The sequence below is a fragment of the Sesamum indicum genome, linkage group LG8 (assembly GCF_026168435.1).
Source record: "Sesamum indicum cultivar Baizhima isolate 11 linkage group LG8, ASM2616843v1, whole genome shotgun sequence".
NCBI lineage: Eukaryota > Viridiplantae > Streptophyta > Magnoliopsida > Lamiales > Pedaliaceae > Sesamum > Sesamum indicum.
This window is the reverse complement of record NC_142664.1, coordinates 18,057,269-18,075,812: the sequence shown is the minus strand read 5'-3', so window position 1 is coordinate 18,075,812 and position 18,544 is coordinate 18,057,269. Positions and strand designations below refer to the sequence as shown.

The window sequence follows — 18,544 nt, the reverse complement described above, 5'->3', positions numbered from 1 at the left end:
AATCATCTTTATGAAACCAAAATAAAGAACTAATATAAAATTTTCCATGGAACTCTAATCGAAACCTTGTACTTGCGGAATTTAAGATGAACTTTCTTGATTTTTTTGTTTTTACGCTTTCGCACCCAACACTCGGACACCCGAGGTTGAGGTTCGGGCACAAGACCGAACTTTTGTTGCTGAGTTAATTGACATTGTTTCAGTACTTCAGCTTCAGCTTGATGGGAAAAGAGGGATTCTGTTCTACAAAATATGCCCGGGACTAGCAGTCGTGCTTGGGCCTGGCGTAAGCTTTGGGCTTTGTAAAATACACTTGTGGAATGCACGTCCAGATAACCAGCAACATGAAATGGGCAAGCCTGCTATGTAATGAATTCGGCTGAATCCATGATGAAAACGGGTGCTTTCTTCATGACAACTCCTGAATTGTTCTATCTTGTAATACTTGTCGTGTACAAGTCAACCTAGAATCATATACCTTGTCCACACTCAATATTTTACTCACTTTCTTTTCTTCGTTGGAGTATATGCATGTTCATGAATCAAGGTCATCAACATTTATACTCCAGCAATACAAGAATAAGCTAAGCTAGCTTATTCCTTTCTTTCCACATGCTCATGACTCAAAACAAAAATTCCGTCGGCTTTTTTTCTCTGGCAATTCCAGGTGCACATATATAAACAACCACACTCCATTATCCTGTTCATCACAGCCCTTGATCACAACCATGCGGTCCAACGACCGAATTCCGATTCAATCCGGCCCGGAAAACGGCCGCGCCATGAGGCGGCACCATACGGCCCGCTACTACGCTCACCGCGTCAAAGAAAGTCTCACCACCAGAGTCTCAAAGCTCATTTGTGCCATATTTTTATTCCTTCTCTTTCTTGTGGGCATCATCACTTTCATTCTATGGCTCAGTTTACGCCCCCACAGACCAAGATTCCACGTCGAAGGGTTCTCGATTCCAGCCTTCGCTCAAGGAGGCGGGCCCGAAACTGCCCAGATAATATACAATGTCACGGCCCGTAACGCAAATCAAAACATCGGTGTTTACTATGACACCATGCAGTTGACAGTGTTTTACTTGGACCAAAGCATAGGCGGTATGCCGTTGTTGCCTCCGTTTTATCAAGAGCCTAAAAATACGACGATAATAGCTGGGCAATTGGTCGGCGACACCCTGAGGGTGACGAACCAGCTGTGGCAGCAGTTCTTGGCGGACCGGTCTCGTGGTCAGGTGGTCTTCCGGCTTGAGATTACGTCAATCATTCGGTTCAAGATATCGACATGGGACAGCAAGCGCCACACCATGCATGCTAATTGTCCGGTTGGAGTAGGGCCGGACGGTTTCATCTTGTCGACTTACAGAGATAAGAGGTGTCCGGTTTACTTCAGCTGATACTGTGATGTAATATATTGCCATACTTTTTGGGTGCGCTTTTCGGATTGATTTTGGGTTTGTGGCTTTGTTTAATTTTAAGTGTTGAATTCAAATATTTCTTATGCAAATTTGTTTTGATTACATCTACTTAATTACATGATTTGTAATATTATTTATTTTGATTGGATGTTTATATTTTTTGCACTTCTCATTTAATTAATTAGAAGTATTCATCTGACATTCATCGAAGTGGATTTATTATGATAATATTTTGTTAACATTTAAACAAGAAGGCGTGAAAAACATTTGATATTACATTACTGAAATATATGTTGATGCGCTTCAATTTTTGAAGATCGCGTCCTAAATCATATGATCAGGCTCGGGGCTATATGAGGAATAAGCTCAAAATCTGCATAAATAAGGGAGGTGATGGACTTGACCAGAATTAGCACTTCGATGATTAAGTTAGAAATAGTATTAAGGTAAAGTCGAAGTTAATAGATATACAAGTGAATAAGATTCGATATCTTGAATTTCATAAATACTAGGTATTTATATCTTTTGGTCCAATGAACAACTTACTTTGCTCAAGATGTATCCACGTGTCGTCGATCCAACCTGTTCTTTTGAGTGGTGTCCTTATAAGCCCTTGTGGACTAGATACGACTAGATACCCCGAGTGTCCTTTCTCATATTGGAGTCCACATCAAAATTTGATCATATACCATTAGGCCATGACTGGTATATAAAAATAGAGTGGGAATAGAATTGGCATTTCTAAGTCCTTTCCTATACATGTGATTGGTATACATAAAAAAATGGATTAGCCATTCGATGGGAACTCTTATTCCCTTAGGAAAGGGATTAGTGATTCCATCCCAAAAAAATGGTATTAGCTATTCCTATGTGCTTGAGAATGATTTTTTTTTTTTTTTTTGACAAAATTATCGTCGTGATTACATTATAAAAGGCATTAATATTTTTGGGGTGAACTTTACCGAGTGTGATCGAGTCTTTTTATTCAAAATAATATTTTGAATTAATAACCAAATATTGGGAACAAAATATTAATTCATTAATTTTGATATTTGTTTTAATTGATATTAATTCAAAATATTTTTTTGGTCGAATATTGAAGCATAATTATAAATGTAGTGTGACCAAATAGATTAATTCATTTAATTGTTCAAATTAATATAATTTTTTTTAGAAAATACTATCTATGTGTATATGTGATGATCAATACATTATTCTTTAAGTAAATAAATAAATTTTCTTATATATTCTTTTTAGTAACATATAAGATATTTTATAAATTGCTTATAAGTTTCTATAAGCAATTTTTAAAAATTTTACTGTTATACAATGCATTCAATATATATATATATATATATATATTAAAGAAAAAACTTGTCACAAAAATTATTCTATTCTATTACTGACCATCTTTTTATAATTATCAATTGTGTGAATGGAATCAATTAAGGAATAACAATTTCATTGCTTTCTAATTTTTTTGTGTATATCAATCATAAGAATATCATTCAAATATGATTCATTTTCCCATCTTTATTCTATTTCCATTTAATTCAGTTCCTTTGTACCAATCATGCCCTTAGTCCTTGGGTGTTTTCCCATATTCTTTTATTCCCTTTTCCTTCTTGTTTATTATGCTTTGCCATTGTAAGGGTCTATCCGAGGAAATCCTAATCTAATATGTTTGGTTAGATGTGAATTAATTATATAACATATTTATTATGTAATTAATATGTCATTCAGAAAAAGTGATCAATATATAGTAAATATATTATATTTATTGTGTGACCAACCTTATTTGGATAAAACTTTTCCATTCTTGATTGCCCAACTTGAAACTAGAAAGACCAGAATTGGGTAGCGAATGTGTTGGCCCGTTGTCTTGGTAGACCGGGTTCTCTCTCTAGTCTGGATTTTAGTTCTATATGTTGTTGAATAATTCTTTTATTTATAATATTTTGGCCCAAGCTTAACGATATGCTCTTCCTTCTAAAGTTGTTGAAAATCTGTGACCCAAACTATCCTTGGAGTTGGAGGAACTTGATCTCAGACCAGATCAAAATGTAAAATTCTTGTAAAATGTGCATCTGCATTGTGTGACAGATAAAAATCTAGTCTGGTAGGTAGCAGTAACCTCTGAGAATTGATCAATCTTAGGACAAACAGTGGGCGTGCACATGACGACAGGAAATTATGGGATGAATCAGCAAATTTCAGGCCTACCTAGTTGTACTTGCACTACAAAACTTGGAGGGACTCTTTTTAGATTAATCAAATGATAGACAAGATTAGAAGCTCAAGTGCTGTTAAAATATGGAAGGCGCTGACTCAGACAAAACAAGCGACCATGGATAAGGTTTCACCAACTTGTTCCATGTCGCAACCCAAACTTGGCAGAAATATCTTTATTATTTTATACAGTATATTTCTTGGTGTTCATTTCTTTTTTATTTTCAAATAATCTTTTTAAAAGTTGGAATAAACTAAGATGATGTGACGTGCGAAATATCTGTAATAAACTCATACAATCATGTAATCAGAAGTTGTGTTCAAATCTTAATGAAATATTTGGACATTCTGATTATTACAGTCATAACATTTCATCAAATGTAATATTTCATAAGATGTAAAAGTTGTAGCTTGTAAATAAAATAATTATTCATTTAATGATTACTTCTCTTTCCTTTTGGGAATAAATTAGTCTTTCTTTTCTCAAATTGATCTTTTGAAATCAGGGTGGTAAGTTCTAGGCCTGCTTAAACAGCAAAAAGGTAATTCTGATCTGATCTTCAACCACAGTATATTCAGTTTTTAGTGGAAAACACATATCCGTTGTGATTAATTTACTGGTTGTTCGAGCAGTCCAACCAGGTGAAAGCACTACCTCTCAGCTGCCTCCCACTTTGGTTTTTCAATTTATTACATTCTTATCTTGGTGAATTGTTTCTTTAGAGCAAACTAGACAGATACCCAATTCTTTTGTAATAATATATGATATACAAGACAGTAACTATGAAGTTTGACAACGAATTCTTTTCTACCTATTTTTGTCGGATTTGAGATGCCCAAGTCGTAAACGATCGATTTTTGGATTGAATTTTTTGTTTTATTAAATTTTAATATACACATTATATTTTATATAATTTAATTTGTAAAATACATATACTAAATGGAGTAGAAAATACAATTCAAAAAATGCCTACGTATGCTCTACATTTGGAAGTTAGGTTAGTACACATAATTCTGAAATTGTTCCGAAAAAATTCTTCTTATTACTTCATCAATTGAAAATGCATTAAAGTTTTAGAAGGTCGTAGAATTTCGAGCTTCAGACAGTCACTTTATATCATTACCTAAGTAGTTGCGATTTTTGAGGATTCAAATTCTTTACGTCTCCCCTTGATGATTTCGAAAAATAAGGAAAGGCTAACACAAAATTTTGAAATATTAATTGAAATTGTGAAATTTTTTACACAAATCAGATATAATTAAACTAAATTTATTATGGAGCAAATATGATGTACTTATCTTGTAATTAATTATTTTTTTAAATTATATAAAATTTTATATATATTTAATTATTATATAATTGATTTAAGACGGATGAATTCCGATTTAGAATTTCTCAAATAAAAATATAATAACGTGAGAAAAGTGAATGCACGCGTCACCTGCTTTCGAAGCTGTGTTGTTTTTATCAGAAAATGCCATGCAATCACTTCCTCTCATCACTGACTCCAAGTCTAAGGCCTCATCGGAACCTCACAACTCCTCAGCATTCTAATGAAGCATAAATTCCTGAAATTTCTCTGCCTCCTTATCTTTTCCATCACCACCTTCGATATTTCCCATGCAAAGCAACGCCGGCGGCCCATTTCTGAAACACTCCTCCTCCACCCAACTCATCCATGGAAGACTCCCGCAGAGTTCCTGCTGGAAAATCCAAACCTGAAGACAACCCTTCAATTTCTGCTCGCTGGAATTCTATCCTTCATCGCCGCCGCGATTTCCAGCGCTGGTGGGATTGGAGGCGGTGGCTTATTCATACCCATTCTAACTATTGTTGCCGGGTTGGACCTCAAACTGGCGTCCAGCTACTCGGCTTTCATGGTAACCGGAGGATCGCTTGCTAATGTCGCGTGTCAAATGTTTGCAAAACGCGGCGCCAGGCCGCTGATTGATTACGACATAGCTCTGTTGTCGGAGCCATGCATGCTCCTGGGTGTGAGTTGTGGTGTAATCTGCAATCTCGTGTTCCCCGAGTGGTTAATCACTATATTTTTTGCGATTTTTCTCGCCTTTTGCACCTTCAAAACCTGCAAATCAGGGGTTTTGTTCTGGAAATTGGAATCAGAGGAGGTGAGGAGGAACGAATTTCCACGTTCTGAGCTGGAATCTAAAGAACCCCTGTTGTTAAGTGCCGAAGTGGGAGAGAGCAAGTCGGGAATTCCATGGCTGAAGCTTGGAATGCTGATTCTGATCTGGTTTTCCTTTTTAGTGTTATATCTCTTTCGAGGAAACCGCAACGGACAAGTAAGGCTGTTCTCCTTAGTAACCTTATCTTCTTTCACACCTATTTGATTTCTTCTATTTACTTCCCGTCGGATATTAAATTTTGTCATAAGAAATAGGATTGATTTCTGGAGACTTTAATGTTATCATGTTTTGCTTTTGACTGCAACTTCTATAGCTAGGTAGCTTTCTTCTTTCCAAATGGCAAGATTATGATGTTAGAAACTAAGTGAATACAAATAATAGATCTAAATCACCCTTTAAATCAAGAAATAAATTTAAAGAGAGGCAAATACAGCCAGACAATTTACAGTTTTGGGCATCCAGTTCTTGATCGTCACACACCCGTACACTGAGATAAATTCACAGCATTCAATCAAACAATATAAATGATATTACAAGAACTTTGAAATCTAAAAATTGTTTCAGAAAATGGCTAATGACCCATAAGGGGTGGCTCTCGCGATCAGGCCCATAGAATCCAGCAGCTTTGTTGTGTGGTTCTTTTCATGATAAAGCTATAAAACAGAGAACTGAAGACAGGGGAATCCGCACAACTGCACATATCATGAACAGATTCTGAATCAAAGAGAGACGTGGATACATGTGTGTCATAAAAAAAGAGCACAAGAGAACATTTCAAAAAGAAGCAATAAAGGAAATACCTGGGCCTGCAAGAATAAAGACTATAGAATGTGCAGTGCAATATGCATGGCATGGCCGGTTTTTCCTCGAAATTCCTGTCACATGCCACTCACGGTTGCCAAAGACATTTGTTAAAGACTACTGGGGTCGTCCCTGCATTTGTAGCTATTACTAAAGACTATCACAACCGTTGTTCCTAAAACTTCTTTATGTATTGATACTATGGGTATCCATCATATTTAAAATTTCTGTAGGGTATTATCCATATAGCGGCTTGTGGAACAGGATACTGGATGATCTCATCAATTCAAATTCCTCTAGCAGTTATCTTCACCACATGGATCCTGCATTGTGGAAAGAGTCCTAATGCTAAATTTTCCACTGTACAGGTGCCTAACAGACATTTATGTTTGTGTTCTTGCACTCTTTCTCAGTCAAACCTTACCTTAATGTTTCTTTCTTCATATAAGGAAAATGGAAGTGAAACCAGAAATCTGTCATCTGAGAGGCTCATTTTCCCTGTAATGGCACTACTAGCTGGGGTGCTAGGAGGCATTTTTGGAATCGGGGGTGGTATGCTTATAAGTCCGCTTCTTTTCCAAATAGGAGTACAACCTGAAGTAAGTTCTTCATCCGAAACTTATTCACCTCGAACATGTTTTAACTACCTACTTTCTTACAAAAGTGAAAACAGATCCATCTACTGATGATTGCAGTCACATTTGTCTCCTTGTACATAGGTGACAGCGGCAACCTGTTCCTTCATGGTACTGTTCTCCTCATCCATGTCCGCGATTCAGTACCTATTGTTGGGCATGGAGCACATATACGGAGCACTAACCTATGCAGCCATTTGTTTTATTGCCTCGCTAGTTGGTTTGACATTAGTGCAACGAGCAATAATGAAACACGGGAGGGCCTCTCTCATCGTGTTCTCGGTTGGTACGGTGATGGCTTTGAGTACTGTCCTGATAACCAGTTTTGGAGCCGTAGATGTCTTGAGGGATTACACCAGTGGGAAGAGCATGGGGTTCAAGAAACCTTGCTAATTCACTACTTCATTAAACTTGATTTTGGGACAGTGAAAACTACTTAATACCTACCAATCTATGTACTTCAAATCGAGTAAGTAGAATGAGGTAACTCCACTAGAGTTGTATGCTCAGAAGTCTACAACTTAAAAATGAGGTAACTCAAGCAGTCTTAGTACCATTTCCCCAAAATAATACTACTGAAAGTTCTCATGGGTTCTTGCAGTTCCATTGATCATATTGGAGATTGTTTGGTCTTACAACTTGGTCACTAATCCACTGTGTGTGTTGTTGTTGCCCCATAATGAATGTTGGTGTTTGAATGTTCCAATTGGACTTTATATTATTATGCTCCAATTTGGCACAATGAATTAATCGAGACTATTACTACTTACATTTCATTTAATTCCATATTGTTTTTAATTAAATCACTGAAAGTAATGTTAATGTTAATATCATAGAAGACCATTAAAATATTTGTACAATAAAGTTGAACAATGTATTCCAAATATATTATTCAATGGATGTCTTGAAGATAGGATGAAATGCTTTGGTTATCAAATATTACTGCTTGAATTATGAGTTGAGTTAAGAAGTCCATTACAGCATACGTCGTCATTTTTTACCGAAATCCACTTAAAATTTCTTCAAATTCATCCCTTTTTCCGCTTTTAACCCTCTTAGTTTTGATTACCAATTTTACATACTCCATCAACTTTCAATATTTACTATGAAGCTTTCTTTATCTCATATATATATATATATTACATGTAAAATTTGAAGAAGATGGCTGTCGTCAATTGAGAAATGAGTCTCGCAGTGGACTTCAATTGTTCTCCAAGTCTCTGAATCCTAGAAAATGAGGGTTAATATTTTCTACCTCTTGAATTTCCTTGACTATTCATATGTGAATTTGACATACAGTATTTCAATTTTTACGCTATCAATTATCATTGTGTCTTATTCAATCGACATCACATAATAAATTTAAAAGTTAATTCCTTTCAAAGTATGAAGCAGTAAAACTAGATAGTTAAATTAAAATATTAGACTAAGCATAACTAGAAGTGTGATAGCTAGTCTCACAAAACTAACTCATTACACCAATTAAATATATGCTCACTTGAGACACACAACTAAGAGTATAGAAAAACAATATTTGTAGCAGCTACACCATTAACTATTCCAATCTCAAGACAACTTCTGTTACCACCTTTCATCCAATAATCACATAACTAGCTCAATTGTAAACAAAAAACTAAGACACAACACCAAGACAACAATCCTCAATCAGCCTTACTTATCAATCATAATATTGATTGCACTATAACTGAGCAAAACATCAAAATACAATTACACGACTGACTACTAAGCTATATATATATATATATATACTAGTCGTCGTGGCACGAACCCCTTTGTGCAACTTACCCCTAGATCCATATGTCAATTTCACATATAAATAGTGAAGGAAATTACAAGATAGAAAATATTAACTCACTCACTTTCTAGAACTTGGTCCCCACTAGAAGTTGCAAACAGGCATGAGCAATATTAAATAATATAATTATATAAATTAAAATCAAAGTTTCGTACCTCACATGTCGCCGAAATTGTGTATGTGCAGATGTATATTGTAATGTGTGTGTGAATGTGATTGTGCATGTGTATATGTATTAGAAATAAGTAAGAGAGGAGAGAGAAATGAGGCGGTGGGTTGGTGGGCCTCTCACTCTATTTCATACACATATATATATATATTATTATATTACTTACTAACATATATATATAATATTATTATTTTATTTATTTAATTAAACTTTTCATAAAATACCAATTACGTCCTTCCTAATTTTCTTAATTAATATAAATCGTCCCAAAATATTATAACGAACGCCAATTTAATCCATTCAAGTGTTATTATATTTCAATTATGGCCCATAATTTATTTACCAATTAACTAAGTTTCATAAAAATTTACCAATTGATCCCCCAATTATATATTATAATTTTTGGGGCGTCACAATTCTCCCCTCCTAATAAAAATTTCGTCCTCGAAATTTAACTAATTAACGGCTCAGACAATAAATATGGGTATTTTTCTCTCATGTCCTCTCCATCATTCAACAAACTGTTGCACAAAGGGGTTCATTTTTGGTTGTGAGGCATTTCTATTTTAGGATTCTAACCCCTAATGTTCTGATCCTGAATCATGACCATGCACAGACTCTAATGACTCAGTTGGGCCAGCAGCGTTTTCCCTTGACGCTTCCATCTTATATGAAATACACACATTTGACTAGATCCCTAGTACATACCTCACATATAATATTACATTTCATCTACTACCCCAAGAAAATCTAATCCCTGCTCTGATACCACCTAATGTAGCACCCCCTTCGCTACAAGGGCTATATCTACCCTAAACGTCTTAGTTAAGGTAATCCCTGTGTTCATATATATAAATTTGCATACGTAATCCCAACATGTCATAGCAAGTACTATCAACCTACAATATTATATATATATACATATCAAACACCACAAGGTAATTCACCACAAGTAATCCATATAATTATGTTCTCTCTGTACAAACAAAATGTGAGTTGTACTCTAACTGACTAAGAGGAGAAAACTGCATACTGGCCCGACCTGCCTGAGTATAGCGCGTGGACCTATTCTTCAACTGTCAGACACCTCAAAGTCTATTCCTGAAAGAAAATGTCAGCAGGGGAATGAGCCTGCCACTCAGTAAGCAAATAACCAGTCCTATCTATATACGCATGTCAACCATAGCCCAAATAAGATAAACAAGTAACACGAATGGAATACAAGCAAATTTAATTCCAACATAATCAACTTTATTACACCACATGACTATCTCATAATAAGACAACTAACCAAACTCTATTTTTCCTAGTTTGCTTACCAGAAGGTGATATTGTGTTTTTCCCGCCAACTCAATCTCACCGTTATATAAATTCAAGTGAACCCCCTTGACAGCCGGCTCATCAATCTCGCACATAGCTGTTTCATTTCGCACATAGCATTTTCTTTTCGCACATAGCATCGCATCAAAGCTCTTTTCATTGCGCACATAGCATCTTCTTTTCGCACATAGCACTTTCTTTTCGCACATAGCATTTTCAACACGTCAAGGGGTATTCACGCCACAATTATGTTCAATTTCCACCACTCCCTCATTTCCACATATCACCATTCTTGTAAGCAACTAGTAACGTAAAACAATATATCATTACATTCTCATTCTCAGACACCCACAACACAACATACAACAAACATGATATTCAACACATTTTCTCATTCCACGTACACAATGCCATCAATCAATTCAAATCATTCACCACGCATATATTTTCAGATAAAACAATATCAGCATGAACCACAAAGTCATATAATAGTAATACCACAAATAAAAAGAACATATATAGATAATACTAATTATTTACTTACCTCGACCTTACAACGTTTCTTTCTACTCTGTCACTAATTGTCAGTCCTTTTACTTCACCCCCGTATCCTATAATGAGTTATATCATACACAATTAATATATCGAGAATATCATAATTTCTTTTAAATATAATATTAAATATTATTTGTACAATTTCTAATAATTATTCAATATTCCATTTCTATCGAAGTACAAATCTTCGTTTTTCCTCTTTATTAGCATACCATTTATTAAATATAATTCTCGGAATATTTCTATGAATTTTCTATCAATTTCTCGCTATTATACTCTTAAAATTAAACAATAATACATATAATTGCGTATTTGGTTAGCAATTCCAATGGAATTATATAATTTGACTATAGCAACATTCAAATCTAATAAATTTAATAATCTAATTAACCAACGATATCATTTTTATATCCAATTTGATATTTAATTCGACACTATTTTAAATAGTCGAACTCATAAAATATTCCGATTAAATAGTACACCGCTTACCATAAACAACATTTAATAAACAGACTAATTAAATAATATAATTATATAAATTAAAATCAAAGTTTCGTACCTCACATGTCGCCGAAATTGTGTATGTGCAGATGTATATTGTAATGTGTGTGTGAATGTGATTGTGCATGTGTATATGTATTAGAAATAAGTAAGAGAGGAGAGAGAAATGAGGCGGTGGGTTGGTGGGCCTCTCACTCTATTTCATACACATATATATATATATTATTATATTACTTACTAACATATATATATAATATTATTATTTTATTTATTTAATTAAACTTTTCATAAAATACCAATTACGTCCTTCCTAATTTTCTTAATTAATATAAATCGTCCCAAAATATTATAACGAACGCCAATTTAATCCATTCAAGTGTTATTATATTTCAATTATGGCCCATAATTTATTTACCAATTAACTAAGTTTCATAAAAATTTACCAATTGATCCCCCAATTATATATTATAATTTTTGGGGCGTCACAATTCTCCCCTCCTAATAAAAATTTCGTCCTCGAAATTTAACTAATTAACGGCTCAGACAATAAATATGGGTATTTTTCTCTCATGTCCTCTCCATCATTCAACAAACTGTTGCACAAAGGGGTTCATTTTTGGTTGTGAGGCATTTCTATTTTAGGATTCTAACCCCTAATGTTCTGATCCTGAATCATGACCATGCACAGACTCTAATGACTCAGTTGGGCCAGCAGCGTTTTCCCTTGACGCTTCCATCTTATATGAAATACACACATTTGACTAGATCCCTAGTACATACCTCACATATAATATTACATTTCATCTACTACCCCAAGAAAATCTAATCCCTGCTCTGATACCACCTAATGTAGCACCCCCTTCGCTACAAGGGCTATATCTACCCTAAACGTCTTAGTTAAGGTAATCCCTGTGTTCATATATATAAATTTGCATACGTAATCCCAACATGTCATAGCAAGTACTATCAACCTACAATATTATATATATATACATATCAAACACCACAAGGTAATTCACCACAAGTAATCCATATAATTATGTTCTCTCTGTACAAACAAAATGTGAGTTGTACTCTAACTGACTAAGAGGAGAAAACTGCATACTGGCCCGACCTGCCTGAGTATAGCGCGTGGACCTATTCTTCAACTGTCAGACACCTCAAAGTCTATTCCTGAAAGAAAATGTCAGCAGGGGAATGAGCCTGCCACTCAGTAAGCAAATAACCAGTCCTATCTATATACGCATGTCAACCATAGCCCAAATAAGATAAACAAGTAACACGAATGGAATACAAGCAAATTTAATTCCAACATAATCAACTTTATTACACCACATGACTATCTCATAATAAGACAACTAACCAAACTCTATTTTTCCTAGTTTGCTTACCAGAAGGTGATATTGTGTTTTTCCCGCCAACTCAATCTCACCGTTATATAAATTCAAGTGAACCCCCTTGACAGCCGGCTCATCAATCTCGCACATAGCTGTTTCATTTCGCACATAGCATTTTCTTTTCGCACATAGCATCGCATCAAAGCTCTTTTCATTGCGCACATAGCATCTTCTTTTCGCACATAGCACTTTCTTTTCGCACATAGCATTTTCAACACGTCAAGGGGTATTCACGCCACAATTATGTTCAATTTCCACCACTCCCTCATTTCCACATATCACCATTCTTGTAAGCAACTAGTAACGTAAAACAATATATCATTACATTCTCATTCTCAGACACCCACAACACAACATACAACAAACATGATATTCAACACATTTTCTCATTCCACGTACACAATGCCATCAATCAATTCAAATCATTCACCACGCATATATTTTCAGATAAAACAATATCAGCATGAACCACAAAGTCATATAATAGTAATACCACAAATAAAAAGAACATATATAGATAATACTAATTATTTACTTACCTCGACCTTACAACGTTTCTTTCTACTCTGTCACTAATTGTCAGTCCTTTTACTTCACCCCCGTATCCTATAATGAGTTATATCATACACAATTAATATATCGAGAATATCATAATTTCTTTTAAATATAATATTAAATATTATTTGTACAATTTCTAATAATTATTCAATATTCCATTTCTATCGAAGTACAAATCTTCGTTTTTCCTCTTTATTAGCATACCATTTATTAAATATAATTCTCGGAATATTTCTATGAATTTTCTATCAATTTCTCGCTATTATACTCTTAAAATTAAACAATAATACATATAATTGCGTATTTGGTTAGCAATTCCAATGGAATTATATAATTTGACTATAGCAACATTCAAATCTAATAAATTTAATAATCTAATTAACCAACGATATCATTTTTATATCCAATTTGATATTTAATTCGACACTATTTTAAATAGTCGAACTCATAAAATATTCCGATTAAATAGTACACCGCTTACCATAAACAACATTTAATAAACAGACTAATTAAATAATATAATTATATAAATTAAAATCAAAGTTTCGTACCTCACATGTCGCCGAAATTGTGTATGTGCAGATGTATATTGTAATGTGTGTGTGAATGTGATTGTGCATGTGTATATGTATTAGAAATAAGTAAGAGAGGAGAGAGAAATGAGGCGGTGGGTTGGTGGGCCTCTCACTCTATTTCATACACATATATATATATATTATTATATTACTTACTAACATATATATATAATATTATTATTTTATTTATTTAATTAAACTTTTCATAAAATACCAATTACGTCCTTCCTAATTTTCTTAATTAATATAAATCGTCCCAAAATATTATAACGAACGCCAATTTAATCCATTCAAGTGTTATTATATTTCAATTATGGCCCATAATTTATTTACCAATTAACTAAGTTTCATAAAAATTTACCAATTGATCCCCCAATTATATATTATAATTTTTGGGGCGTCACAATTCTCCCCTCCTAATAAAAATTTCGTCCTCGAAATTTAACTAATTAACGGCTCAGACAATAAATATGGGTATTTTTCTCTCATGTCCTCTCCATCATTCAACAAACTGTTGCACAAAGGGGTTCATTTTTGGTTGTGAGGCATTTCTATTTTAGGATTCTAACCCCTAATGTTCTGATCCTGAATCATGACCATGCACAGACTCTAATGACTCAGTTGGGCCAGCAGCGTTTTCCCTTGACGCTTCCATCTTATATGAAATACACACATTTGACTAGATCCCTAGTACATACCTCACATATAATATTACATTTCATCTACTACCCCAAGAAAATCTAATCCCTGCTCTGATACCACCTAATGTAGCACCCCCTTCGCTACAAGGGCTATATCTACCCTAAACGTCTTAGTTAAGGTAATCCCTGTGTTCATATATATAAATTTGCATACGTAATCCCAACATGTCATAGCAAGTACTATCAACCTACAATATTATATATATATACATATCAAACACCACAAGGTAATTCACCACAAGTAATCCATATAATTATGTTCTCTCTGTACAAACAAAATGTGAGTTGTACTCTAACTGACTAAGAGGAGAAAACTGCATACTGGCCCGACCTGCCTGAGTATAGCGCGTGGACCTATTCTTCAACTGTCAGACACCTCAAAGTCTATTCCTGAAAGAAAATGTCAGCAGGGGAATGAGCCTGCCACTCAGTAAGCAAATAACCAGTCCTATCTATATACGCATGTCAACCATAGCCCAAATAAGATAAACAAGTAACACGAATGGAATACAAGCAAATTTAATTCCAACATAATCAACTTTATTACACCACATGACTATCTCATAATAAGACAACTAACCAAACTCTATTTTTCCTAGTTTGCTTACCAGAAGGTGATATTGTGTTTTTCCCGCCAACTCAATCTCACCGTTATATAAATTCAAGTGAACCCCCTTGACAGCCGGCTCATCAATCTCGCACATAGCTGTTTCATTTCGCACATAGCATTTTCTTTTCGCACATAGCATCGCATCAAAGCTCTTTTCATTGCGCACATAGCATCTTCTTTTCGCACATAGCACTTTCTTTTCGCACATAGCATTTTCAACACGTCAAGGGGTATTCACGCCACAATTATGTTCAATTTCCACCACTCCCTCATTTCCACATATCACCATTCTTGTAAGCAACTAGTAACGTAAAACAATATATCATTACATTCTCATTCTCAGACACCCACAACACAACATACAACAAACATGATATTCAACACATTTTCTCATTCCACGTACACAATGCCATCAATCAATTCAAATCATTCACCACGCATATATTTTCAGATAAAACAATATCAGCATGAACCACAAAGTCATATAATAGTAATACCACAAATAAAAAGAACATATATAGATAATACTAATTATTTACTTACCTCGACCTTACAACGTTTCTTTCTACTCTGTCACTAATTGTCAGTCCTTTTACTTCACCCCCGTATCCTATAATGAGTTATATCATACACAATTAATATATCGAGAATATCATAATTTCTTTTAAATATAATATTAAATATTATTTGTACAATTTCTAATAATTATTCAATATTCCATTTCTATCGAAGTACAAATCTTCGTTTTTCCTCTTTATTAGCATACCATTTATTAAATATAATTCTCGGAATATTTCTATGAATTTTCTATCAATTTCTCGCTATTATACTCTTAAAATTAAACAATAATACATATAATTGCGTATTTGGTTAGCAATTCCAATGGAATTATATAATTTGACTATAGCAACATTCAAATCTAATAAATTTAATAATCTAATTAACCAACGATATCATTTTTATATCCAATTTGATATTTAATTCGACACTATTTTAAATAGTCGAACTCATAAAATATTCCGATTAAATAGTACACCGCTTACCATAAACAACATTTAATAAACAGACTAATTAAATAATATAATTATATAAATTAAAATCAAAGTTTCGTACCTCACATGTCGCCGAAATTGTGTATGTGCAGATGTATATTGTAATGTGTGTGTGAATGTGATTGTGCATGTGTATATGTATTAGAAATAAGTAAGAGAGGAGAGAGAAATGAGGCGGTGGGTTGGTGGGCCTCTCACTCTATTTCATACACATATATATATATATTATTATATTACTTACTAACATATATATATAATATTATTATTTTATTTATTTAATTAAACTTTTCATAAAATACCAATTACGTCCTTCCTAATTTTCTTAATTAATATAAATCGTCCCAAAATATTATAACGAACGCCAATTTAATCCATTCAAGTGTTATTATATTTCAATTATGGCCCATAATTTATTTACCAATTAACTAAATTTCATAAAAATTTACCAATTGATCCCCCAATTATATATTATAATTTTTGGGGCGTCACAGCAATATTGTGATTTTTCACAATTGTACCAAATAAATACACTATTACATTTGTACTCTTAATTGTATGTTTTGAATTAATGCAATGTTAATTTTATAATTTTTGTATTTTAATATGTTGTTAAAAATTAATTATACATAATTAAATTATATAAATTTATTTAAACGAAAAAAAAGAAAAACACCCAAGTCGAGATTTAATTTTTATATATACATATATAATATATATTATACATATACAAATATATAATATATATATACATATATCATATATATATAAACATATATATTACAAATATATAATATATATATACATATATATTTACATATATATCATATCATATTTAAATATATGTACATATATATAAAGTGGGGCTATTTAAATATATATACATATATTTATATATAATATATATTTACATATGTATATAAAGTTGGAATTCAAATCCCGACAAGTTGGGATTTGAATTCCCAACTTGGAGTCGGGATTCAATTTCCCGACTCCCCCACTTTTTATTTTTTTATTAATATTTTAATGGCGAGTCGGGATTTAAAATTCCGATCCAGTTCATGCAATTTATTATTTATTAATATTTTATTTTGGTCAATTGTTGAATAAAATCAATTGTAAAGTAGAATTGTTTCTACTGTTTTTTATTTAATCACATGTCGTAAACATATATCTTATTTAAATCATAATTTGAATAAGAAGATTGGCTGACCAATATAATAGAAAGTAAATATTCGTCGAGAAAAGGTAGTAAGTGGACGAAAGGAGAATTTTAGGAAAAAGATCTTTTAGATCTCTTTCCCTTTTTTTTTTTTGACAACTTTCTAATATCGTAATTTTTGATTTTTTTTTGTTCCTATTGCTTTCTATCACATATAGAGTCTTGTATATATTTTTTCCTTAAATAAATGATCTTTATATATAAATATACTTAAAATATAAATATAATTTATTTTTTATAAATATATTTAAAATAAATATATTAATATAATTTATTTTTTTTTAGTAATAAAAAATTAAATAACTCGGTTTTGGTTTCTATAAGTACTTGAGTGAAGCAAAGTCAAAAGTTATATTCTGTCTTTGTGAGGAGCCCTAGTTGTGTAATTCACCGCTCCCCTCTTTCTCTCAACACTCTTTTGACTGAATGGCGAAAAATCGCGAGCCCCAGAGAGATGTCGAATCCGAATCGGAATCTCGTGAGGAGAAGAGAGACGGAGCTTCATCTGAAGAAGTCGGCTCTTCCGAATCCGAATCCGACTCCGAACCGGAGCAAACCCAGAAGCCACCGTCTTTGCCAACGGTGGTTGCCATTGGTGATCTAGATAGGCTGTCTTCAGCAAAGGTAGTGAGTTCGAATGATGTGAGCATGGACGAGAGGATTTTGAGGATTGGCGCAGAGTTCTTTGAAGGGGATAAACCCGTTGAGGGGGAAAGAGAGTGGCGGAAGCTCAACCTGGAGGAGATGGAGGTCTACCTGAAGAATCTGGATTTAATGCGCGCTCGGACAAAGCTTGTTTTGGATGTTTTGAAGTCCAAGAATCACTGACGCTCT

General features: G+C 33.5%; 2 protein-coding genes and 3 long non-coding RNA genes across 5 annotated transcripts; 2 read left to right on the top strand and 3 right to left on the bottom strand.

Moving 5' to 3' along the window:
• The first annotated feature begins 555 nt into the window (after positions 1 to 555).
• LOC105167963 (NDR1/HIN1-like protein 1) lies at positions 556 to 1,589 on the top strand. Its single transcript, XM_011087860.3, has one exon. It carries the CDS (start codon positions 729 to 731, stop codon positions 1,401 to 1,403), a length of 675 nt encoding a protein of 224 aa, XP_011086162.1. The 5' UTR covers positions 556 to 728; the 3' UTR covers positions 1,404 to 1,589.
• Positions 1,590 to 5,126: 3,537 nt separating this feature from the next.
• On the top strand, positions 5,127 to 7,825 carry LOC105167962 (sulfite exporter TauE/SafE family protein 5). The gene is made up of 4 exons (XM_011087859.3): positions 5,127 to 5,957; positions 6,836 to 6,970; positions 7,052 to 7,201; positions 7,322 to 7,825. Exons 1-4 carry the CDS (start codon positions 5,208 to 5,210, stop codon positions 7,628 to 7,630), a joined length of 1,344 nt encoding a protein of 447 aa, XP_011086161.1. The 5' UTR covers positions 5,127 to 5,207; the 3' UTR covers positions 7,631 to 7,825.
• A 2,336-nt stretch (positions 7,826 to 10,161) lies between these two features.
• Positions 10,162 to 11,758, bottom strand: LOC148787270 (uncharacterized). Its single transcript, XR_016066988.1, has 2 exons — positions 11,657 to 11,758; positions 10,162 to 11,153 (listed from the first exon to the last, which is right to left on the bottom strand). It is a non-coding gene; the product is annotated as an uncharacterized LOC148787270 (long non-coding RNA).
• Positions 11,759 to 12,609: 851 nt separating this feature from the next.
• LOC148787269 (uncharacterized) lies at positions 12,610 to 14,206 on the bottom strand. The gene is made up of 2 exons (XR_016066989.1): positions 14,105 to 14,206; positions 12,610 to 13,601 (listed from the first exon to the last, which is right to left on the bottom strand). It is a non-coding gene; the product is annotated as an uncharacterized LOC148787269 (long non-coding RNA).
• Positions 14,207 to 15,057: 851 nt separating this feature from the next.
• LOC148787268 (uncharacterized) lies at positions 15,058 to 16,654 on the bottom strand. The gene is made up of 2 exons (XR_016066990.1): positions 16,553 to 16,654; positions 15,058 to 16,049 (listed from the first exon to the last, which is right to left on the bottom strand). It is a non-coding gene; the product is annotated as an uncharacterized LOC148787268 (long non-coding RNA).
• Between the last annotated feature and the right edge of the window lie 1,890 nt (positions 16,655 to 18,544).

Coding starts and splice junctions, on each gene's coding strand:
- LOC105167963 (XM_011087860.3), top strand. CDS start 729: ATGCGGTCCAACGACCGAATTCCGATTCAATCCGGCCCGGAAAACGGC.
- LOC105167962 (XM_011087859.3), top strand. CDS start 5,208: ATGAAGCATAAATTCCTGAAATTTCTCTGCCTCCTTATCTTTTCCATC. Junction 6,971..7,051: donor CTAAATTTTCCACTGTACAG/GTGCCTAACAGA, acceptor TCTTCATATAAG/GAAAATGGAAGTGAAACCAG. Junction 7,202..7,321: donor AAATAGGAGTACAACCTGAA/GTAAGTTCTTCA, acceptor CCTTGTACATAG/GTGACAGCGGCAACCTGTTC.